The 24734-nt window shown below is 43.4% G+C and overlaps 6 protein-coding genes across 6 annotated transcripts; 5 read left to right on the top strand and 1 right to left on the bottom strand.

Moving 5' to 3' along the window:
- Nucleotides 1–425: 425 nt before the first annotated feature.
- Nucleotides 426–8102, top strand: EAF01_001679 (uncharacterized protein; the record flags this gene model as incomplete). Its single annotated transcript, XM_038909929.1, has 3 exons — nt 426–6856; nt 6916–7628; nt 7680–8102. 3 exons carry the CDS (start codon nt 426–428, stop codon nt 7895–7897), a joined length of 7362 nt encoding a protein of 2453 aa, XP_038774741.1. The 3' UTR covers nt 7898–8102.
- Nucleotides 8103–10307: 2205 nt separating this feature from the next.
- On the top strand, nt 10308–11810 carry EAF01_001680 (uncharacterized protein). Its single transcript, XM_038909930.1, has 2 exons — nt 10308–11526; nt 11587–11810. The coding sequence occupies exons 1-2, from the start codon at nt 10517–10519 to the stop codon at nt 11645–11647; spliced, it is 1071 nt and encodes a 356-aa protein (XP_038774742.1). The 5' UTR covers nt 10308–10516; the 3' UTR covers nt 11648–11810.
- A 3694-nt stretch (nt 11811–15504) lies between these two features.
- On the bottom strand, nt 15505–17508 carry EAF01_001681 (uncharacterized protein). Its single transcript, XM_038909931.1, has 2 exons — nt 16225–17508; nt 15505–16165 (listed from the first exon to the last, which is right to left on the bottom strand). The coding sequence occupies exons 1-2, from the start codon at nt 16642–16644 to the stop codon at nt 15614–15616; spliced, it is 972 nt and encodes a 323-aa protein (XP_038774743.1). The 5' UTR covers nt 16645–17508; the 3' UTR covers nt 15505–15613.
- Nucleotides 17509–18010: 502 nt separating this feature from the next.
- On the top strand, nt 18011–18421 carry EAF01_001682 (uncharacterized protein; the record flags this gene model as incomplete). The annotated part of the gene is made up of 1 exon (XM_038909932.1): nt 18011–18421. The coding sequence occupies one exon, from the start codon at nt 18011–18013 to the stop codon at nt 18419–18421; it is 411 nt and encodes a 136-aa protein (XP_038774744.1).
- A 238-nt stretch (nt 18422–18659) lies between these two features.
- On the top strand, nt 18660–20147 carry EAF01_001683 (uncharacterized protein; the record flags this gene model as incomplete). The annotated part of the gene is made up of 1 exon (XM_038909933.1): nt 18660–20147. The coding sequence occupies one exon, from the start codon at nt 18660–18662 to the stop codon at nt 20145–20147; it is 1488 nt and encodes a 495-aa protein (XP_038774745.1).
- A 2058-nt stretch (nt 20148–22205) lies between these two features.
- On the top strand, nt 22206–24703 carry EAF01_001684 (uncharacterized protein; the record flags this gene model as incomplete). The annotated part of the gene is made up of 2 exons (XM_038909934.1): nt 22206–23165; nt 23222–24703. The coding sequence occupies 2 exons, from the start codon at nt 22206–22208 to the stop codon at nt 24701–24703; spliced, it is 2442 nt and encodes an 813-aa protein (XP_038774746.1).
- Between the last annotated feature and the right edge of the window lie 31 nt (nt 24704–24734).

Raw genomic sequence — 24734 nt, forward strand, 5'->3', positions numbered from 1 at the left:
CAAGAAGCACATTTGATTGGACAAATCGATCAAAAATCGGATTCCTCCGCTGCATCGGCCGACACAGTCGGAGAAAAGCGAGTTAATCACCAATCATTCTGAATACTCTCTGTTAGGGATGTTTGAGCTTTGAGCATCCGATATGATTTTAATCGCAATCAGATTTTCGTTGTGGGCTCCGTTCACTGCTGTTCACTGTATTTCGTACCCCAATGATGCTAGCTCGCCATGTCACATGCTTGTCGAGGCATCAATACATGAAATGATGCTATTCGGGGTTTTGCCGTACATTGTTTTTGGGATGGGATTTTACCATACCGTGTATTCCAGTTCACTGGGCAATTTTCAACCATATCAACGACCTTATATACGGACAATCCTGCATATGTTCTCATCAATTGATTTCAACATCTTTCCAATTCAGCATGAATGAACCTATTGCCATTATCGGTAGTGGTTGTCGTCTAGCCGGAGGATGTCAATCTCCCTCCGAACTTTGGAATCTTCTTCAAACCCCTTACGATGTTTCTCAGGAGTTCCCCCCGGATCGGACTTCTGCCTCACACCATGATTCCTTACCGCGAGGGTATTTTCTCTCACAAGATGTGCGAGAATTTGATGCATCATTCTTCAGTCTCAGTCCATTGGAAGCACAAGCAATGGACCCCCAGCACCGATTATTGCTCGAGACGGTATATGAAGCTCTAGAGGAAGCGGGACTTCCTGCGGAGACACTGCGCGGTTCTGATACTGCGGTCTATACGGGAGTGATGTTTCATGACTATCTCTCACTCAGCAGCCAGGATCACATGACCATCCCCAAATATCATATCACCGGCACTGCCCCAAATAAGGCGTCGAATCGAATTTCATACTTCTTCGATTGGAACGGGCCTTCAGTTACCGTTGATACTGCCTGCTCATCTAGTCTGGTAGCTCTAGACCATGCAGTGCAGCAGTTGCGGAGTGGCTCATCAACTCTTGCTGTGGCAGCGGGGGCCAATTTGCTTCTTGATGGTCGCCCATTTATCGGTTTCAATAACATGGGAATGCTCTCTCCCACAGGAAGCTGCAAGATGTGGGATACCAATGCCGACGGGTATGCCAGGGGCGAAGGGATTCTCGCCATGCTATTAAAGCCGCTCCGACTTGCTCTGGCAGATGGCGACAACATACAATGTGTCATCCGAGAGACTGGCGTTAACCATAACGGACGAACCAGTGGAATTACCTTGCCAAGCGCATCTGCTCAGACAAGTCTCATTCGGGATGTTTATCATCGAGCAGGGTTAGATCCCACAAAACCTTCTGATCGACCACAATATATTGAAGCCCATGGTACAGGCACTCAAGCGGGGGATCCCCTGGAAGCTGAAGCTCTAGCAATGGCCTTCTCACTCACATCATCGCAACCCGATGAGGCCCATATGTTAGTTGGCAGCATCAAAACTGTCATCGGTCACACAGAAGGAGCCGCCGGGCTAGCTGGAGTATTGAAAGCATCTTTGGCCATACAGCACGGTGTCATCCCGCCAAATCTCGGATTTCAACAATTAAACGAAAAGGTAGCACCATATTGTACCAACATGAACGTTGCTACCAGCGCACAGCCGTGGCCCACAATTACATCCAATACTCCCCGTCGAGTAAGCATTAATAGCTTTGGTTTTGGAGGAACCAATGCCCATGTCATCCTGGAGTCTGTGCCGCTACCAGCTCAAAATGGATGTCAAGAGGCATCTCTGTTACCAACAAGCGGCTCTTCCCTTCCTTTCGTGTTTTCTGCTGCCTCAGAACATTCTTTGATCTCAATGCTGAAACAATATGACAAATATTTACAAGAAAACCCTTCCATTGATCCTACTGAGCTGGTTTCCACGCTGGCATCCCGTCGATCTCTTCTCCCCGTTCGTGTCAGGTTTCCCGTATCTTCGATCACATCTCTTCAGCAAGCTATTAGCAGTTCACTTGAATCGGGAGTGGTTGGATTTCAATCCCCGCTGAAAGAATCGAAAATTCTCGGCATCTTCACGGGTCAAGGTGCGCAGTGGGCCCAGATGGGAATGGGGCTCTTGACTGCTCATCCTAGCTTGATTATCTTCCTTGATGATTTAGACAAGGCTTTGCAATCGCTTCCGGAAGGGGATCGTCCGACATGGAGTCTTCGAGAGGAATTAGAGCGACCATCTGCGGAATCACGAATTAATACTCCTGAAATCTGTCAGCCTGCCTGCACAGCCATCCAGCTAATGCTCGGTCATCTTTTACAGGAATTTTGTGGTGTCTCATTCACTGCAGTCGTTGGCCATTCATCTGGGGAAATTGCCGCAGCATATTTCGCCGGCTTTTTACGCTCAGCTGATGCTATCCGAATTGCGTTCTATCGAGGTCTACATGTAGCCAGATTCATGTCATCTTCTAATCAGGAGGGCCGCATGCTGGCTGCAGGACTGTCCCAGGACGAAGCAGAGGAATTGATAGCAGCTCCCGAATTCAAGGGCCGATTATCCCTTGCGGCTGTAAACTCTCCATCTAGTGTAACTCTCTCTGGCGATGCAGATGCCATAGAGGAAGTTCAAGCCCAGTTAGCGAGCCGCAAAATCTTCAACCGGATGCTCAATATTCAAACCGCATATCACTCACATCATATGTCAAAATGCTCCTCGGCATATCAGGCTTCGCTTGAAGAATGTCAAGTTGAGGTATTGCGCCCTTCGAGCGACGCTCCCTGTTGGTACTCAAGTGTCCAATCAGGAGAATCAATTTCTTCCGTAGCCACGGACAGATTGGGAGCGTCCTACTGGGTTGATAACTTAGTAAATCCAGTCATGTTCCATCATGCCATCCAGAATGCGGTATCCCTCCAACGTGATATCAACTTTTGTCTAGAAGTTGGTCCTCATCCCGCTTTAAAGGGTCCCGCCATGCAGACGATAACAACTGTGCGGAAGAACCCACCTCCGTACTCTAGCACTCTCAACCGAGCCAAGACTGATCTAGTGGCATTTTCGGAATGCATCGGGGACTTGTGGGTATACTTGGGAAGTGCAAAAGTTCCACGCTTTGATGCCTTAGAACACGCAAAGACATCACTCGTTGGCCTCCCAACTTATCCTTGGGACCATCGACATAGCTTTTGGCTGCCATCACATTCACTAAACTCGACAAAGGGAATTTGGAATCAACAAACACTTCAAAAACGTGTCAATAGCCTACTAGGGTATAGGGTTGGCGAAGTTGACAGCGGCGTAACGTATCGTTGGTCCAATGATTTAAGAATTGACCAATTAGGTTGGCTGAGTGGTCATACACTCGAAGGTCAAATTATTTTTCCCGCCACGGGCTATATTGCATTGGCTCTGGAGGCTTGTAGACAGTTCACTGCTGGGCAATCCATTCAGAGTATTACTCTGAAGGACGTCAAGTTTCTCAAAGCACTTCGCATTGATGAGGCTTCAGGGGCCAACATCACTGTCACCATGGATGTATTGAAGAGCGAGGAGTCTGCCATACAAGCGAAGTTGAGTGTAGACGTTCCTCCTACGGAAGACGATGGGAAATTTTTCACTGCTGCCACTATGAACATTATGCTCGAGATGGGCTCTCCAGTTGACGATCTCTTGCCTGGTAGAGCTCCTTTCTCTTCCAGCATGACAGAGCTTGACCATGTTAAAGTGTATGACCATCTAGCCAAGTTGGGCTACGAATATACAGAAATGTTTCAACGCGTTCGCAGCCTTCGCCGATCTCTGGGACAATCATTCGCCGAGATTTACTGGAACCATACGGCGGACAATGAATACATTCTTCACCCAGCTTTGCTAGATAATGCCATTCAGGTTCTATTCTCTGCCTTTACAGATCATCACGATGAGAGTATGTGGAATCTTTACATGCCAGTATCTGTTGATCAGGTGACCTTGAACTTTTCTCTCTCCTGCCCGGGGCGTGAAGGGACATTCAGCGTAGACAGCTATCTGCGCAAGGCCGACAGCAGCGGCATTTGCGGGGATGTCACTCTTTTCAACTTCTCTGGGCAAGGAATTATCCAGATGGAGGGACTCAACACTATGCCTGTGTCGCCTGCTACCGAGAACAATGACCTGGTGCTCTTTTCAGAAACAGTATGGGGAGTTGCTGAGCCTAACGGCGAGCTAGCGCTGGGCACTCGTCGGGCTTCCCCTGAGACATTAACAAAGACTCTCGAATGGGAGAGAGTGTCATTGTACTATCTTCGACAAATCGGCCACAAGTTTATCGATCAGAAGACAGGCGAGAGGATCCAAACGATCGAAATTGAACCTCATCATGGCGCCTTCCTAGACTACTGCTCTTGGCTCGAAGAAACTGTGCGTGTAGGAAAACATCCTTATGCGTCACCGTATTGGCTATCTGACACAAACAAAGAGATTGAGCAGATTTGTCGCCAATACTCCCCTGAGGATATCGATTTCCGATTGATCAAGATGGCGTTCGAGGTTCTCCCTCAAGTCATAAGGAAAGATACCACAATGCTACAAAGCTTCATGGCGGATGATGCTTTAAGCGACTGGTACCAGAATAGCATGGTCTGCGCCCCAGCTGAGGAACCTCTAGGAGAGATCATCTCCCAGATTTCGCATCGCCATCGAGGTTTGAATGTACTTGAAATTGGAGCGGGCACCGGTTGTGCTACACGATCAGTGCTGCCAGCATTAGGATCGTCGCTTGCTCGTTATACATTCACAGATGTATCAGTTGGTTTCTTCGAGAAGTCGGCACAGCAATTCTCCACACATGCCGATCGTATGGATTTTAAGACCTTCGATCTCGACCAAGATCCCATGGATCAAGGATTCATTGAAGGTACCTATGACTTGGTTGTTGCATACGCAGTCCTGCATGTGGCATCATCCCTTAGTGATGCTTTGAGGCGAGTCCGACGCCTACTGAAGCCTGGTGGCTTTCTGGTACTTGCCGAAGTCCTGGGAGATGGACCAATGGCTTTGGGCTTGATTTTCGGAGGATTCACTGGCTGGTGGGCAGGTCGGGAGGAAGGACGACGATATTCGCCAACCGTCTCGCTAGAAGCATGGCAGGAGGTCCTAGCCAACACAGGCTTCTCCGGTGTTGACACGCACACTCCGCTCAAGGATCCTATCACATGGCCTATTAGTGTCATGGTTTCTCAAGCAGTTGACGATCAGGTTCAACTGCTCCGTGAACCACTTTTATCAAGCGAGCCAGTACTGGAGGACTTGGTCATCGTCACCGACCTCAACTTTCCATCTCATGATACCATGCAACTCCTGAAGGAATTATTGGCTCCTCATGCAAACCGCCTTACCCATTTCAATTCCCTGGCTGAAATAGATGGGACGTCTTTGCCAGCCAAAGCTACCGTGCTTAATATGGCTCATTTAGAAATTCAACCATCCGAGAAGGCATGGCGAGGTCTTCAAGCCCTTTTGGGAACGGCTCTGCATATGCTTTGGGTCACGGATGATTATTCAAGTGGAAATGCGTCATCTGGGCTGTCCACTGGCTTGGCTCGATCTTTGTTACATGAAATGCCACATTTGCGTCTGCAGATGATTGACCTGAGTCAGGAAGCAAAACCTGATGCGGTGGCATCATTAATCGCAAATAATCTTCTGCGCCTGGTAGAAAGTCGTGATAATGATGAACTCTGGACCACGGAACCTGAGATGGTTATCGATGCAATGAGTCGGGTCCTGGTTCCACGTCTCCAACCTCTGAGGACGGCCAATCACCGGCTGAACAGCTGGAGGAGGAAGATCACCGCTCCAGTTCGTGTGAATAAAGATGAAACTGAGTTGAAATGGCAGAATAATAACTTCACGCTGGTTGTGAAGGGTCCCCTTCATTCCTGTCAAGGCAGTTCTCGTGTCATCCGCACGACACGCTCGGCACTAGCAGTTTTACCACCCCATAATATGCCAGTATATCTTAACCAAGGCGTGGACATTCATTCGGGAGAAGTGATTGTCGCCGCTTCCGACACCTTGTCATCTATGCTGACTGTGCCGACACCTCTTTCAATTCCTGTTGATCTTGAGACCTCCACCCACCCCCAATACCTAGATCTTATGGCTACCGACTTGTCAATCAAGTCCATTGTTGATAGAATCACCCCCGGAAATCGTGTTTTGCTTTATGCCGGTGACAGTGCTGTAGCGACTTATGAAAAGTTTTGGTCATACCACTTGCATGCAAAACAATTTCAAGTGCACTATGTGACTGGGACGAAGGAGTTGGCCACCACCGCGTTATGGCAATACTGTAATCCACAGGCTCCAAAACGACTCATCACATCAACTCTGCCCCAAAAAATTGACACTTTCATCAATCTCTCGGAAAAAGATGCTGCGGCCAAAGTGCTAGACTCTCTGCCTCTCCATTGCCAGCAATTCACATTTCCTTCGGCGATTGCGGCTACATCTTCAATTCCTTCCCTTGATCCAATAAAAGACATGACTGAACTGCTCACACGCGCTCATGCCGCTGTTAAGAAGTATATCGAATTAGATTTTACGGTCCAAATTCCGGAGTATAGCATCGCAGAGCTACTCAACCGCAAACCCAAGGAATTCTCTGGCGTCCCGATCGTAAATTGGTCATGCCCAACCCCACTCCTTGCTAATTATCAGCCGGTAGATACGTCACAGCGTATTCTGCGCCCAGATCGGACATACTGGCTTGTTGGTTTGACGGGAGATCTGGGACAGTCTCTCTGCGACTGGATGATCTTGCATGGTGCTCGAACAATTGTTCTTACCAGTCGACAAGTTCGCATGCCCACCGACTGGATCCACAGACATCGGGATGACGGAGTCAATATTGTTCCTCTAGCAGGGTATGTAACTATTCTTCTCGCTTCTTTCTAGTGTTTGATACAAAAGCTAACTTCACTAGTGATGTAACTAATGCCGCCTCTTTGAAAGAGATACACACCGTCATCACGAAGGAACATCCCCCTCTCGATGGCATAGCCAGCGGTGCAATGGTGATGCGCGAAAATTTCTTCCAAAAAACAACCGCGGAAGAGTTCAGTCAGGTCGTCAAGCCTAAGGTACGGGGTCTACAAAACCTAGATGATCTGGTTGGCGACCAACCCCTGCTATTTTTCATCGCCTTCTCTTCGGTTCTGGCAACACTAGGTAATCTCGGGCAAAGTGCCTACACTGCCGCCAATGTAGCATCCGAGGCACTAATCGTGCGCCGGCGACAGCGCAAGCTGGCTGGCTCAGTAATCCAGATCTCCCGTATGACAGATGTTGGATATGTGAAGCGCCAACGATCAACATACTCGGCACAGGAGATGGAACGACTGGATGCATACTGTCTGCCCATGGGTGAGCGACAGCTACACGCGTTATTTGCTGAAGGAATTTTGGCTGGTCGACTGCAGTGCAACTCCATGCCTGTCATCACAGCAGGAATTCCCAAAATCTCAACTGATAAAGCGGACAATGCGGCTTGGATGAAGAATATTCGGTTCTCGCGCTACTGGGAGCAGAAACCGTTGCACCAGGATGATCGAGTTGAAAAGAAAACAGGCAATGCCTCGATTCGAGTTCAATTATCAGAGTCTAAAACTACTGATGAAGCAGAAGTAATCGTCCGAGGTAAGTGGGAGCTGTTTCTTCTAATTAGCAATTGTACTGATACTTTCCTAGATGGTGTCACCACCAAGATCCGAGCATGTCTTCATCTCCCATCCGATCAGCCTGTCGCAGAGCATGCAGCTCTGATTGACCTTGGGGTAGATTCGTTGGTTGCGGTTGACATCCGGGCGTGGACGATGACCGAGCTGGGGGTTGATATACCAGTTTTGAGGCTTTTATCTGGAATGACGGTGGATGAGATTGTCGTTAATGTCTTGGCGGGTATCTAGACAGCATAAATGGAAACGATGAGAAGTTTGGTAGAGCTCCGGGGTCATTGTAACGATCTGATGTTCTCTAGACAAATCGATGCCTCGGATTTGTGTGATTTGTATGCAGAGGCTTTGCAATTGTATCACTACAATAAATTTAGAAAGACTATGAATGTTCTTTTGATGTTAGTTCCCAAACATTCTTTGGAAAGATGACTTGGAGCTGTGAAAATACTTGTAAGGCAATGATTTCACAAACAATGGCACTCAACACTGTTGATTCAAATCTTTCGCAGGTTCAAAGTCTAACAGGAGGAGAACGGAAGAGAACATTGAAGCAGGCACTTTTCACATGTTAGATCAGACTTGAGGGAGCGAAATCAATGAGCATGTAATCAATGAGCATGTAATCAATGAGCATGTAATCAATGAGCATGTAATCAAGTAATGTGGTTTATCATCGAGTGGCCTATATCATCGAGTGGCCCATTTTCATTTCAATTTATATCTGTCTCTTTCAATACATGTTTTATCAATAATCTATAATGAATTCGAATAATTAAGAAGTTTGTATACTTCTTGTTATCGAAGTTATTTATAAAGATAAAAAATTAAGTATTCGAAAGGCTATTATGCTTTATAATATTCCTTATATAACTCTTTGATATAAAATAAAAGGTTTACCTCTTTGTACAAAAACTCAAGCGAATTGTTATAAGATTATAGAATTAGAAGAAAAGGTGATTGTTCAATATATACTTGATATAGATTTAAGAGGATTTCCATTTAAACTAAAGAATGTGGAAAATATGACGAATAATATTCTTAAATTAAAGAGTACAAAATGTATTAGAAAGCTCTAAGCATATCGATTTGTAAAACATTAAATCAAATTAAAGATATGTTTTAATTATGTTTATAACTTTCAAAGAACTTTTTATGAAAATCTTAAGCTTTTTGAAGAATGGTTTCAACTAGTTGCGAATATATAAGTGAAATACAATATTTTGAATGGAGATTTCTACAATTTCAATAAAACAAACTTTATAATAGAGATTATATGTACAGCAATAGTAGTAACTAATACTGAACGAAATAGTAGAAACAAGATAGTACAGTTAGATAATTGAGAATGGACTATAGCAATAATATATGGAAATAAAGAGGGTGAAACTATTCCCCTATTTCTAATAGTTTAAGAACAAGTTCATTTCTCTAATTGATATATCGAAACGAATTTTCCTACGGAATGGGCTATTAAATCTATATCTAATAAATGAACAAATAATAAGATAGATTTAGAATGATTGAAATATTTCAATAAGTATATTAAGAATCGAAGAAAAGGTAAATATTAAATATTAATATTAGATAAGTATGAAAATTATAAATCAATAGCTTTTTAAATATACTACAAAGAGAATAATATTATATATTTATATTTACTATTATATTCAAATCATTTAACTCAACCATTTAATATTAGCTATTTTAATAATCTAAAATGTTCATATGGTAATTAAATTAATGAATTTATTAAGGTACATATCAATTATATTTTAAAGATTGAATTCTTTATAGCTTTTAAAGCTATATATAAGGAATCAATTATCTCTCAAAATATAAAATCAGAATTCCAAAGAATAAATTTAATTCCATTTAATCCTAAAGCTATATTCTCGAAATTAGATATTCAAATTCATATACCTACCCCCCCCTCTTTCAATCTAAATTAATAGATCTCTCAAACCCCTTGTAATTCAATAGAAGCTCTTTTTCAATCAATATTAATTAAATCTTAAATAACTTATCATCAATTAAGCTCTCCTACACCTATATTCGAAACTATATTAGCTCTAACTAAGAATACAAAAAGATTAGCTTATAAGAATATATTTTTAAGTACAAAGAATTATATACTTCAAATAGCAAATAAAATATTAAGCAAACATTAACGTATAAAAAAAACTCAATTATATTAAGGAAAAGTATTCACTAAATAAAAGGCTCTTGATATATTATTTTAATAAGAGATTGATATTCAGATTCAATATAATGAGCATCAAAAAGAGAGGAATTCTAATAAGAAAGCATCTTCTAATCAATATTATAGTAAATACGGAAAGACAGGATATAATACAAGAACCTATCAAAATAATATAATAGATCCTAAATTGTTAGATTCTTAATAATTTCAATCAATTGATTCAATTATTGTTGAATAATATGAGTTTGAAAGTGTAAATTGAAATGAAAGTGGGCCACTCGATGATAAACCATGTTAATCGGGAGATTAAATAACTGAATAAATGGATTTTATTTTCAAGAATTGTCGATTGAATGTTTGGTGTCTTTTTTCAACTGTAAGTTGATTCAGAACAGACAAAACAAATGCATATTAGGTTCTTATACTCACCGTAGCAAGGTTAACCTAGCTGCTACCCCACCATCCAAATTGATCCATCACCAGAACCTTCCATTGATAGTCATATAAATCGACTCAAAGCCTCGAACAATAAACACGTAATTCTCACAATTTCGTATCAATAATTACAGATATATTCCTGTAAAGGCATATTTGAATCACCCTGTTTCTAACTTTGTCTTCGAGCCAAAAGGAACTCCAGTTTGCCCACCATGGCGACCACTAAACAACGTCTCGCCCTCTCCATCATTGACTTCCTCTCCACCTCTCTCACCGACGGTACTCTTAACGAAGAAGAACGCGAATCCATCGAAATCGCCCAGAACTGTATTTCCGAGTCTTTCAAAGTCGATCCTACAGATGGCACTCCCAAAGATACCCAAAATCTCCTCCAAATCTACAGTGTCTATGAGAGTCTGAGAAAATCCCAAGCCGCCGCCGCTCCTCCTAAACCCGCCGATGAGAAGCCCACTGGCAAAGAACCAACCGCAGATGAGAAGAAAGAAGCAGAGGGTTTAAAAAGTCAAGGAAATGCAGCTATGGCTAAGAAAGATTATAAAAAGGCAATCGATTTGTATTCGCAAGCTTTGGCTGTTATCCCTGGCAACCCAATTTTCTTGAGCAATCGTGCTGCTGCCTATTCGGCATCAAAGGATCACGAATCTGCAAAGGCGGATGCGGAGGCTGCGGTTGATGCGGACCCTAAATATACTAAAGCCTGGTCGAGATTGGGACTTGCAAAGTTCGCATTGGGGGATGCAAGAGGTGCAATGGAGGCTTATGAGCAGGGTATTGAGTATGAAGGAAATGGAGGATCGGATGCAATGAAGAAGGGATTCGAGACTGCAAAGAAGAGAGTGCAGGAACTAGATGCTACGGGAGAAGATGATGAGGTTGCTGAGAGAGGCGCGCCCGGTGGTGGTGGTGGTGCTGGTGGGATGCCAGATTTGGCCAGTTTGGCAGGTATGTTCGGTGGCGGAGCTGGAGGAGGTGGAGGTGGAATGCCAGATTTGAGCTCTATCATGAGCAACCCAATGTTTGCAAGCATGGCTCAAAACCTTATGAGTAACCCAGATGCTTTGAACAACCTCATGAGCAATCCTAGAATACGCGAGATGGCCAATCAATTTGGTGCGGGTGGAGGTGGTGCTGGTGCTGGGGGTAATGGAGGTGGAATGCCTGATCTTTCAAGCTTGATGAATGATCCTTCTATTGCTGAGATGTAAGTATTTCCTTCCCGGATAGTCATCCTCTTTTGATTCGTCTCTAACATCACCAACAGGGCCAGAAACTTAGGTGGAGCAGGAAGAGGTGCAGGTGCTGGACGCGGTGCTCCTCAATAAACAACAATGCAATTAGTAGTTAACAGATTCCCTTGATGCGCAATTGGTTGATTCATTGGACCTTCGTTTTATATCTCACATGAGAAAATGAATAGATACACACCACATAGTCGTTGCAGACAAATATGACTTAATGAGTACGCAGTTTTCAACAATAAATAAGTGGTCCAATCAATGCAAGAGAATATGTGATGTTGTATATTTTTTAATATAATCTATATTTCCTATCACGTAACACAGCTTATACACAGCTTTAAATCTAATTATGACTATATCGGCGGTCTCGTCAACAAAAGTTAGTACTAATACTGTTCCCCGAAAAGTATCAGAAATCAAAACTTGAGAGATGGACTGGATAACAATGGGGGACATGCCTTTGGACGGGAGTATCTTACCTTGAGGCTTGCGCTGGGGCAATGAACTTGAACAACCTCAATTCATCAGACGATCACATATAGGTCGTTTCTGCTGTATGGTGAGAGCTTCTGAAGATCATACAAAAGGGACGAATTGTAAATCATAAACATACTTAAACTTTCTATCGCGAGAATCGAGAGAACGATTGCAATATTCACATTCCATTGCATCCCCTATTCAAATATTAAATTGCTAATTGCAAATTGCAAGTTCGATGTATATATTCCAGGAAAACCTAGTATGTCAGTCTTGAGGATAGAGAGGAAGTGGGTTGGCAGGACCGTGGTCTTGAATTGGTGTTATGGATTTGTGTCTTGATAGATGGATTAAGATCTGATTTGTGATGAAGTCTATTTGTATTCTTTCTGTATTCTGTATGCGCATCAAGAGATAGGGCATCAAAGAAATCCGATGATCATCAAGGGACCGAGGGTACGTTTGTTGCGAGTCTTGAATCTTGAGTACTGGGGTGGTAAGATGAGGATTCTGCAATGAAAATCATAGATGGATGTTCAATTCGGGGCTGTGTGGGCAGATAGAAGATGTGTGATAGTTTGAACTTTGGATGGTGTTTATCTTATGATGTGATGTGCTGTAGGAAAATGGGTTGTGAGAGATCTAGTATGTGGGAATGGTGGGATTGGACTCTGGGAAGGGTACCTATCTACGGTACCGGTAGCTGTTTAGTTATTTTCAGATGCTTGGGAATCGGGATAGATAGTTGTAGTTTTGTATCATATATGTGATGATGATGAGCACTACTATGTAATATCAAAAGCACGCAATGTAAAATTTGGAATTCCAAATAAAATATGTTCTTCATCTTTTATCCCCTTTAACCCCTCCCCCCCCCATTGATTCCTATTCGCAACAACCGATCCATTGTCCATCTATCCACAAACTCCTTCCCGAATGATCATACCATCAACTACTTATCCAGCACACATCTCATACCTAATCAACGCCCCATGATACAATCCCGGTTCTATTTCTGAAGGTCTTCCTACTCCCTCCATTTCATACCTCATCCATCCGCATCCACAATTTCTATTTTCTACTCCCTCTCCCGGCTCTCTATTTTCTCTTTCCATCACCCTCGACACTTTTTTCCTTGTTCATCATCTCTCCCAACTTGATATTTCAGTAGAATTATCATCTTGCTACAAAACAAGAAAGCCATGCCGAGAAAACAAGGAAGCCCCACTATAGCGACTAGGATACCGGCTGAGATACCAGTTCTAGGGGAAGTGGGATGCAAGGTTGCGCATGGGATTAATGTGGTGGTGGTAGTGTCGGCTTAAATACTGTGTAGACAGGATGTGGAGGGAATGGAGGTCGGAAGATAAGAAGAGGGGATAGAAATAGATGTATAAAGTGGCAACGATAAATTTTAAGTTGCATTGTGGTATCTACTGAATATAGAAGAGTTTGGGAGTGAGGACAAGGGGCATGGTGTGCTCTCAAGGTTGGTTAGTGATGGTGAACTCGTGTGGAAGGCGATGGTTGAAATAGTGGCAAAAGTACGGTTTGAATGATTGTGAGCGGAAGCTGTGTGGTCGGGGAAAGCGTCAGCGAGTAGGGTCGCTTGAAATGAAACTCTGGAAAGAGTATTCTCTGTCACCACAGGCAAAATGTTTAAGCTTGAGAAAGTAGAGAAATCAGCAGAATCAAATGTCTGACCAACAGATGACAACGACTTGGAAGAGTAATTACATGTTAACGTGCGAGTTGGTGAATAGAATAGATGATGTTTAAGGTTATCGGTTTACTGTCCAGAACTTGGAATGTATGTTTGACTCGAACCACTGCGTAAAGTGATTTTCTTGATATTGCCTGAGTACCTGTCGTCAATTTCCTAGAACACTTGAAAGGCCATACCACTGCAATTTTTTGGACTACCAATGTTACACTAGAATCTTGCTCCATCATCCCCTTAGGGAAATAAGAGGTTGCATGAAGGACCAAGAAGGCTGACATCTAGATTTCCGGGCTCTGCGGTATATCCCTTAACGATGAACTAGTACTCTAAAAATACAAAAGGCCCAAATAATGACTGAAGGACGTGATCAAGCCAAAGATAGAGTTTCTGTACAAAAAAACGAGATCCAAGACACACAGAGGAATAACCCGCCACGACAATTAACTTGAAAACGGATATATTGCCTTAGCATCTAATATGCAAACTGGTATCAAGAAGTCTTTTCACACCCACCACATCCACAAGCACGCAGCGTTATCTCGAAGCCTTTCCCCTATCAAAAATACGATGAGCTTCAACCCTTCAACACTTCTCGAGCATGACAGAATGAACTCATGACAGGGCCAAAATACATGCTTTGATATAGAGATAGATATTAGGCGAAGAAATATACATAAACGCATGTATCTTACCAGTGCCAGCGCCAAGTTAGTACAATAAAAAGCCATGTTTGTAGCACACAGTCTCTGTAGAAGTTCTCCAATTATCATCTGTATATCCTCTATCATTCTTTGAGATGAGTGGGTTACTATAATCATCGAGGCGTAGGTACTATGATCTCAGTCATATGGATCCAATAAGAGTACAGAAATAGCAAATGAAGCACTCCGAGATAGCATTGTTCCCAAACTCTATGATGACAGAAAATCGTAGAATTGTCCACTTGGTGACAGGATGGAAGTAGTACGTGTATCCAAGACTAGCACGTACGTATCGAAGGCATCGAAGGCATAAAAGCTGAGCACCTACTACTGCAATTCGAAACAATCTATGAGCTTGAAATCGAAACGTCCCCAAGCCCCGTGAGGAATAAGCCACGAGATAAATGCACCTTGTGGCTAGAGAAAGAGTACATGTCAGTTTTAACGGCGTGATATGAAAGAGATACCCCTCAGATGTAAGATAAGTACACCGACAACTAAATCTTTCTTCTCACCTAATCAAACGACCTCAACCTCCGGGATATTTTCCAAAAGGGTGTGTGTTTAACAAGATGTGAATGATGGTAGACAATGGAAACCGTTTCGGCCCAAAATGATGGGATTTTCGTAGACATCGGGTGAGGGAACTAGATATGAAGCGATAGTATTATATGCAAGCAAAACTCGAGAACATTGAGACGAAGCATTGAAAATCGAGAGGTAAGAATGAACCAGCAGCGTTGACCCCGAAGAGCGTTGTACAAGGCCAAATTTGGTATCAGCACGTGATCAAGTAATGTGACTTGGTAATGGTTCATCTAAATTTACCCCACCTTCTGTACGTTCTGTTGAAAGAATAAATCGATATTGTACGAATTTGATAAAAAAAATTACTTTCCGTCGATGGAACCTTACCATTAATCTTGTAAGATTTATCACATCCATCCGGTAGAAAAATAATCCCCCATACACTGATGTGGGACTTCAAAGATGCCATACAAGTCACATATATTCAGTAAAAGTCTTGATACAACCAAAGATTGAACGCATTGAAAAAAAAGTCGTCATTGCATTTCATGGCATTCTATCAATCGTTAACTCACATAATGGTATCCTGACGCCTAATGTGAGACCAGCTCAAATCCCAAGTTACTTCTCTTCTGGCCAAACGTTGTAACCGAAGGTATCCTTCATGTTTACGAATCTAGTCGCTCTGCCCTCTGCGACCTTGTTGACAGCCGCGAAATCTTCTTCACTGAGAGTGATCAATTTCGCGTTACCTGCGATTCTTCCTGGGTTGCTACTCTTGGGTAAAACAGCATAACCTCTCTTCAATCCCCATGCGATCAATATCTGTGCCAGCGAAGCACCATTCTTCTCTGCAATTGCATTGAGGTCTTTGTTGGTAGATACCTTCTCACCAGTACCAGGAACTTGGTCTTGGCTTCCCAATGGAGAGTAGGCGACTGGTACAATTTCCTTGGAAAGGCAGTAGTCGATGAGCTTTTGTTGTGGGAGGAAAGGATGGATCTCGATTTGGTTGATTGTTGGCTTGACCTCAGCGAATGCCAAAAGCTGCTCAATTCCTTTCTCGGTCCAATTTGAGACACCGATTGCCTTTGCGAGTCCCTCCTTGTATAACTTCTCCATTGCTCTCCATGTTGGCTCTGGGTTTTCGGTCAAATCTTTCTTGATGACATACTATTTGAATGTTAGAATTCTGGTCTTGCAGTTGTCATTAAATGCAGTGCGGTGCTTACCTTTCCATCAGCACCGATCTTTACTGATCTGTCCTCGTTCTTCTCTGCAGCAATTGGCCAATGTACCAAGAATGCATCAATGTATGGGGTTTGAAGCTTCTCTAATGAGTTCTTCAAGCTCCATTCGACGTCTTCAGGCTCGTGGAGGTGATTCCAGACTTTTGTGACAATGAAAATGTCGGATCTCTTCACACTTGGGTTTGCAGCAAGGAACTCCTTAACAGCTGTTCCGACTTCGTTCTCATTCTGGTAGAACCAAGCACAGTCCAAATGTCTGTATCCTGCGTTCAACGCTGCTACGACGGCTTTGTGTGTCTCTCCTACGCTACCCTCACTAGCAAATGTGCCGAAGCCAAAAGCTGGCATTTGAACTCCATTGTTCAGCTTGATCAAAGGACCTGTAACCGCCGGTGCTGCCATATTGTAAAAATTGTGCGTATTATTCTGAATTGTATTGGAGGGGTCAAGAAGCGGGGTATAATTCGAAAGTGAAAAAATTCTATAAGGTTGTTTTTAGAAAAGGGTGGGATGCAATAATTGTATGTTTTCCTAGGCAAGCTCCGTTGAAATATGTAAGTAAATGTGTATCAACAGAAGCTTCTAGTCATGGCACGAACTCTGCATGATTTCTCTTACTCGCGAACGATGATTTGATTGCATATGGTGTTTCGTCTCAACGTAACAGAAAATGACGTATCATGCGGATTCATCCTCCTTCATGCCCCTCATAAGGTTTCGTTCTAAATTGTGCTAAGTCATGTAAAACCCACTTGAGTCAGGGTCCTAAGAGTGGATGTAATGGTGGTGGGCACAATTATGGGAAGGAAGTATAAACCGACAAATAGATATCGAGCAAAGCGTCCGAGTGGAATTGAAATTATCAATGATGAAGGAGTAAACGTAATAAGAGGGTTGTGACTGCTGCTGTTATTTGGGCTGCTTGGCAAGAGTAAATGTATAGTGGAAGTTGTAGCAAATGCAGTAAAAGGGCCGTAGATCGATCGATGCCGGTATGAAGGAAAAGCCCCTGGGAAGGATTCCCTTTTTCTTCTTCTTCTTCTTCTTCTTCCTTGCCGCATTCCTGTCTAATAAGAGACGACATGTGGGAGAATATAACTGTCGGGTTCAAAAGGCTACCAAGGCTAGTCAAGGCTGTGGCAGTTTGGAAATCTTCGGGAAGAAAAAAATACCCAGACCCAGATATGCAAGGCTTGAGAGATCGGACCAAATTTTCATTTGATTTTTTCTTGATTTGCTTGGAAGCTCTGATGAGATGTTGCTTACTAAGTCGAATAATAGTTTATCCGAGCATGGGCCAAGACACTTGTAAACCTTATTTCCGCCCCTTCATCAACTAAATCAAGCCCCGGGACCAGGACATATATCCTCATCCTCACCCTCACCCTCACCCTCACGCACAACGGGTGCAATATAATATCATCTGAAGCATAATATCGGACATCCATATGATACCAGCATACTGCTTCAAACTCGGCTTCCTGGTCGATTCAAGCAAGACAACAAAGAAATGAAAGAACAACAAGAACAACAAGAACAGCCAACGCATCAGTCAATTTGGAAGACCTCGCTCTCCTGCCAAATCTTCATGAGCTATCCTGCAATGGTGATCGACATCGCATGAGTAAGATATGGTAAGAGTCAATGAAGCACACAGAAGAAATATGGATCGATCCCTTACCGTTTTAGAAACTACCCGCCGTGTGTGTATACATAATCAGCTAATCGGACATACCACGGTGTGTCTATTCTCACCTCACATTCTTTAATGTGGTCCCTCAGACGTCATGCTGGATCCCTTTCCCTTGACAACTTATCCACCCAAACGCAATTCATGAATACAAACTTTCGCAGCCTTCCCTCTGCTAGGTTATCCGATGAACCCACATTATTGCCTTATCTGAAGCACAAATTTTCAAAATTGGAAAACTATCAGACTTCATTCGCAGACGTGATTCCACCCATGACAAGGACAGCCTGGATAAGGGCAACGGGATCCGCTTTTGATACAAAACTTTTCCGCGCCGGCCAAGGCGGCTTTGAAGATACATACGAAGTACAGGTATTCATGTTTCAACATACTTTGACGGATCATGATTGTGGATCTTGGTGCATGCTCTTCGGCAAGTTGAAGACGACATTTCATTGCAAATACGGATCCAATCATGCAGTGCTATGAGCTCACTTCCTTCGGCGTCAGCATCAATACAAGGTCGGTTCCTAACAAGTTGTTCCTACTCATTCTCTAGCTTGGTTTCAAGAATCTGAATTTCAGATATATACGCTGTGCCCCCGCGCCCTATCCGTCTTCTCAACTTTGTACTTCTGATCCTTCTTCACTACCGTCACCATATACAGATAACCTTCTTTTCTACAACAAACTCTTATACCCTTAGCTTCTAAACTTATCTTTCACCATGCCTGGTTTCGATGATAGCGATTTGGCTGCTCAAGCCCAGCCTGCCTCCAATGGAACCTCCACATCCCAAACAGAACGCAAGAGCTCAACAGCTCCAGGTTTCAACCACAGCCTGGTGGTCCCAGGTGACGATGATGAATCTGGACCAATTGAGGTTCCAGCTTCAAGGTCCTCCGTCGCAGAAACTCAATCACTCATGCATTCATTGAGTCTTGAGAACAGAGCCAATGGACGTAGAGGTTCAAGAAACAGCTTTGGTGCTGCTCTTCCAATTCCCCGTTCAAAGCGTCAATCTCGTCTCTCATCTGTTGTCACCCAAGACAGACCAACAAGACCTGGAATGCCATCCATTCAACCAACCCGCGAGATCCTTTCTTCGCAAGTCCAAGACATGTCCAAGATCAAGACTGAAGCTGCAAAGAACATGGCATTCGCTTTCGATATTGATGGTGTTCTCGTCCACGGTGATCGTTTGATCCCAGAAGGAAAGAGAGCATTGGAGATCTTGAACGGCGACAATGAGCTCGGTATCAAGATCCCACACATTTTCTTGACCAACGGTTCCGGAAAGGTCGAGCCAACTCGTTGTGCTCAGCTCTCCAAGATTCTCGGAAACCCTGTTGCCACCGAACAATTCATTCAATCCCACACTCCCATGTCCGCTTTGGCTGAATATTACGATACTGTCTTGGTTGTTGGTGGTGAGAACTACCAGTGCCGAGAGGTCGCCAAGTTGTACGGATTCAAGGATATCGTCGTACCAAACGATATCGTCGCCTCGATCCCTACCATCTCCCCACTCAAAGAGTTCTTCACCGCCGAGCAACGTGCTACATCTACTCCAAGAGATTTCAGCAAGGTCAAGATTGACGCTATCCTTGTCTTCTCTGATTCCCGCGACTATGCCACCGATCTCCAAATTATCATGGATCTTCTTCAATCTGAAGATGGTGTTCTCGGTACTCGTGCCAAGGACCCTGTCTCCCAACGTATCCCAATCTACTTTTCCCAGGGAGATCTCTTGTGCCCTAGCGAGCACCCAACTCCTCGTATGTCTCAAGGTACTTTCCGTATCGCTCTCGAGGCTATTTACAAATCCATCACCGGAGTTGAACTCGAACGTGTCGTCTACGGAAAGCCTGAATTGGCCACCTACAAGTATGCCGATGAGGTCATGGCATCATGGATGGAGACTATCCACGGAGAGGAGAAGTTGCCAGAGAATATCTACATGATTGGTGATAACCCAGCATCTGATATTATCGGCGGTAACAACTACGGCTGGAACACTTGCTTGGTCCGCACTGGTGTGTTCCAAGGTGGTGAGAACGACGAGGAGAATCCAGCCAACTTTGGTGTCTTCAACAACGTTTTGGAAGCCGTCCAGGCTGCTTTGAGAAAGCAATTGGGTGACGATTTCAGAATGAACTGGAGCGATTCCATGAACCCAGTCGTTGGCGATTCTTCTGCTAGCGCCATCGAATAGAGTATTTTTACGAAGACAACGAATTTTCTTAACATTACTATTATCGCATTTGCGAGCTTCTGGGGCACTTTCAATTTGTTCCGTTTCGGGACATGTATGAAATTTACGATCAATAAATTTTGGGAAACAATTTTTAAGCATAGGTGCTTATTGTTTTGATGGGAAGGAAAAAGGCGTTTCATATTTATACAATATTTCATCGCTCGAAAGGGCTGTATGCTAAGAATATTATTTCATATTACTACTTTCAATACATGACCTACTTGCGGATATTTTATGTGATACTTTACTGAATGAGATGATTTCAACTTACTGACTGTGAGGTGTCGCAATTCTCTTAGACGTGATCTACGGTCCATGTATTTAAGCAGTATGCGAATTTCGTCTCCACCTCAGACGACATTTTTCAAATGACAGGAAGCTCACACGAGAATCTTTTCTCAATCCCAAGTGGTGATTGGACGGTAGCCCTCCATGTTGCATCTTTTTGCAATAGTCTTTGCAAGCCTCCACAACTTTGAGCCAGACGAGAGAGCGCTTATGAAGGAGAAAGTATCCTTGATATTGAAGTTGATGGTGAGTAATATAGGTAACATGAGTAAATATACGATGGGTAAGTGGACCCGATTTCAGCATCCAAAGAGGAGAATGGAGAGCACAAAGGAAAATCATGGATTTCCGTATGAAAGCTGTGGATGTTGAGTTTCGGTGAGACAGTAAGAGGAGGTCACAATGGAGTCAATCATAGAATGTCAATAGATTCGCTCATAATCCATTGCTTATACACATACTGGATCCTTAGACATCCATGTTTTGAGAAGGTTACTGACCTTCCTCTATACTCTCTTCCCCATTGTTCAAGGCTATCATGTTTGATGTCAGCTGACCAATGCTTTTATGCCTTCCTCATTGACAGCAAATCACAATATCATCACTTCAGAGGCTCCTCCATTATCAAGCTTCACAGGTTTATGCGCAGTTCAACACAAGCTTTTGCTGGCTTCCTATTAGTCAACATATTCAATCGACTACAAGCTTTCATGGTTGACATTAGAATGATCTGTATTAGGTAATTTGTATTCACAAACATGATTTTGATCTCTTTGCCTTGTATGATCATAAGCCCTAACGTCACTTAGGTGGTATCGTCTCAACTTTGTTATTGTTGTTGTCCATCTGGGTGCTCGCTTGGATATCCAATGGAAGAAATCGGTATTTTTTTAGTATTTCAATCCCTTTTGATCTTAATAAATCATGTAATCTTCTCGGTCTATCTTCTTTTCTTCCATCACCAATTCTCATCACCAACTTCAACACTTGAGACAGCTACCATATACTCGGAATTGCCAGGAAACTTCTTTCCATCATCCAATGTTCTACATGTCAACAAAAGCTTAATATATTCAAAACTCTTTCAGAACCCAATATGCAATTCGAAAGTTGGAGCAATCTTGACCGTGAATCACTATTCTTTCGAACTTTATGATTGTCTCGTCTACTATAAGTGCTATTTTCTTTATTTACATCGTCGTCGCTCTCAGCAGGAGGTAAAAAATAGTTGTAAGTTTGAATTGCTCACTGCATCTCGAGTTTGGGGACTGAAAGACATTAGGAAATGCAAACTCGAGAAAGTGTATGTTCATCCCATGTCTTCACTTTTGACACTTATCACAAGTACTTTTCCATGATAAATGTTGACATTGAAAGGGAAGGATTCTTTTACTAATGACTCAATGGACCTAGATATACTCTTTCATCCACCGAGATAGAAAATCATACAGCAGATTGAGAGTTTGTTGGACAATTGAGCACGTGCAACTCACAATTAACATCATATAATACCGCACCATCACTTGCATTGCATTTACTTTTACCATACGGTCTGTACATTCATCTATCAAATGTTATATCTTCATCGTTTACTCTCTTGAATCAATAAAGGTTTGTGGCAGTTACATTACTGATGCATTTATGCTAAACAGAATTAATTCATTTTCATTTGCAGTCCACTTGGATCCGAACAACCACTGCATCGTCTACACAATCTGCTCATTCACCATGGATCCGAACAATGAACCAACCGAAGAAAGTCTTCCTTCAATAAATTTGCTTCAATTAAACAATACTGAAGAATTCCCTGCACTTTCATCCAACCCAAAACTTTCCACACAAAACTCCTTCGCAACCCCACCTAATTGGGGATCATTATTTGCTTCGCAAGTATCAAAAAGATCTCAACCCATAAATCAATCTACCCTTCCGCCTCTTCCTGTTACTCCCACCAAAGAAATGACATCCCCCAAAGATGATTCAGTCGACGAAAAAGAAATCCAAGTTTTGTCGCCCAACACAGCAGAATGTATGAGTGTTCTATCTACAGAAACTAGTGAAACGGCTGTTGAGGCAGAAGATGCCAACACACCTTGGGATTCACCTACTCAAAATGGAGAAGACGATACTCCTGCGATGAAAGAAGAAGAATTCGAGAATGAGACTGCCGTGCCTTTTCCGGATTTCGTCGCAACAAAAACATCAAGCCCTTCTCAAAGAGAAGTTCCTCCATTCCAATTTCCAGCTGTGGCAGGAAAGTCAGAGAGTGATATTTATAGCGCTTCACCAGAACCCATGAAGACGAAAAACACAGAGGTTGAAGAACTATGCGAGGCAGAACGTCATGATACTCCTTCTTACATCAGAGGAGGTTTACCTTTATGGGACGTTGTTGTAAATGATCCACATAGGGTGATTCACGCCATCAAGCACATGATGCATGGCATTGTTGTCATGAGCAAAGCAACGGGTGCACCACCTCAAGAAATCAAAACAATTATGGATAGCCATCTAAGCACTTTGAGGCAAATTGAGATTCTAACAGAGAGGGAAAGGGTTGCCAAATTAGCATTAGAGATGAGGCAGGCAGCAGACAGAGGGGCACAAATGGCTCTTGAAAAGGAACGTGCTATCACTGTCAAAGAGATGGAACCTTCAAAGCCAGCTACCAAGTTCAACCCTGGCGCAGTAAGTTTTGATCTGCTAAGTCTACCGAAGAGAAAACTGCTAATCATGTCCTGCAGAAGCCTTTCGCTCCGTCAAAATTTGTGGCTTTAGACCCCAGGCCTCCCATGCCTCTGTTTGCATTAGCACCTGCTACAAAAAACCCACCCCCATTGAAATATTCCGTTATTCAACAGCCAGGTTTTATGGTAGAACAAAGTCGCGCTCAACGTACACAGGTTAAATTTCACCCATTTCTCAACAGATCGAGAACCTGGTCGACACATCGCCCTTCAAACATTTCAATTAATACTTACAGTCATTTCGATGCATACAACCAGAAGCCACCAATGCCAATATTTCTTCAGCACGCACCGTCGCCATCCTTTATGGCTTCGTCTCAGCTCTCGTCAAATTCTCTAAGTTATTCGGATATTCAACAGGAAGAGATGATCCAGGATCCTCCAAATTCATCTACTCCAGTGGAAGATCAAGATGAAGCTGATGGGAATGTTGACTCATTGTTGGCAGATAGACCGGTGCTACGAATACCTGTTGCAGGAAAGACGGATCATAAGTCTACTCCTAGCTCACCGACTAGACAATTGTCTGCAAACACTTCGCTCAAAGCTACAAGCACAAACACCAGTCCTCGAAGAAAGGTCTTCAACGTTCAAGCAACCTTTCAACAACAACAAGCCTACGCACAGAAGGTATTGTTGAAAAACTTTATTCCTGCAACAGCCGCAGCAGATGATATCAAGAGAGTTGAATTGCAGCTTCCACGAACTCACCGCCATATATGCCCTTCTTCTTTGTCTTCTTCCGACTTCCAATGCCCAATGCCAAATTGTATGCTCCAGCGCATCTGCCCAGATTTCACAAGTGAGAACGGTTGCTCATATCGACCACCCCCTCTCAGCGACTGGCCTTGGAACTACCCACCCCGAGAACCCCCGATCAATCAATCTCAACAGTGTCCATACGTACATATCCCAGGTACCTGTCTCCATTCCCTCTCTTTTTTCCGTATCCACTCAGTATCCAACGCGGCATCCAACTCAACATTGGACTCCGCACCTTATCCCACAGTATCCAACCACTATTGTCCCGTCCCCAAGTGCACCATAACCCGCTTCCACTCCTGGGGATGCGCCAAAGACTGGAAAACCGGATTTGCAGTTAACGGAATCACACCTTGCGCTCCCAACCAGGATCAACCTTCTCTCGCAGAGATCAATACCGAATGGCGATGGAGAGTTTTGATGGAAGGTCTACGATTTGCACACGAGAGGGGACAATACGGTTGTCAGGGTGGAACTATGCCGGTCAATGCATCATTTCCAGATGGTCATCAGGGTGCGGATTCGAGGAATTGGGCGCCAGATAGTTATACTGAGAAGCCCAAGACGGAGTATAAGAATGCGTATATGAGAGAGAAGGAGAGAGGTCGCGCGAGAGATGGTACTAGAATGGGGGGAAGTAGGGGACGTGGGGACAGGGGCGGTTCTTCTGATAAGAGACGAGAGTTTGCGAGGGAGAAATCGACGAGATCGGCTTGAATATTGCGAGCTTGTTAACTTAATAATGATC

This window comes from Botrytis porri (genome assembly GCF_014898465.1).
Source record: "Botrytis porri strain MUCL 3234 chromosome Unknown BPOR_002, whole genome shotgun sequence".
In the NCBI taxonomy this organism is placed as follows: Eukaryota; Fungi; Ascomycota; class Leotiomycetes; order Helotiales; family Sclerotiniaceae; genus Botrytis; species Botrytis porri.

Excerpts from the sequence above, each read along its gene's own strand:
- EAF01_001680 (XM_038909930.1), top strand. The coding sequence starts at position 10,517 with ATGGCGACCACTAAACAACGTCTCGCCCTCTCCATCATTGACTTCCTC. Across the intron at positions 11,527-11,586 it reads GATCCTTCTATTGCTGAGAT|GGCCAGAAACTTAGGTGGAG; the intron begins GTAAGTATTTCC and ends CATCACCAACAG.
- EAF01_001681 (XM_038909931.1), bottom strand. The coding sequence starts at position 16,644 with ATGGCAGCACCGGCGGTTACAGGTCCTTTGATCAAGCTGAACAATGGA. Across the intron at positions 16,166-16,224 it reads AGATCGGTGCTGATGGAAAG|TATGTCATCAAGAAAGATTT; the intron begins GTAAGCACCGCA and ends ACATTCAAATAG.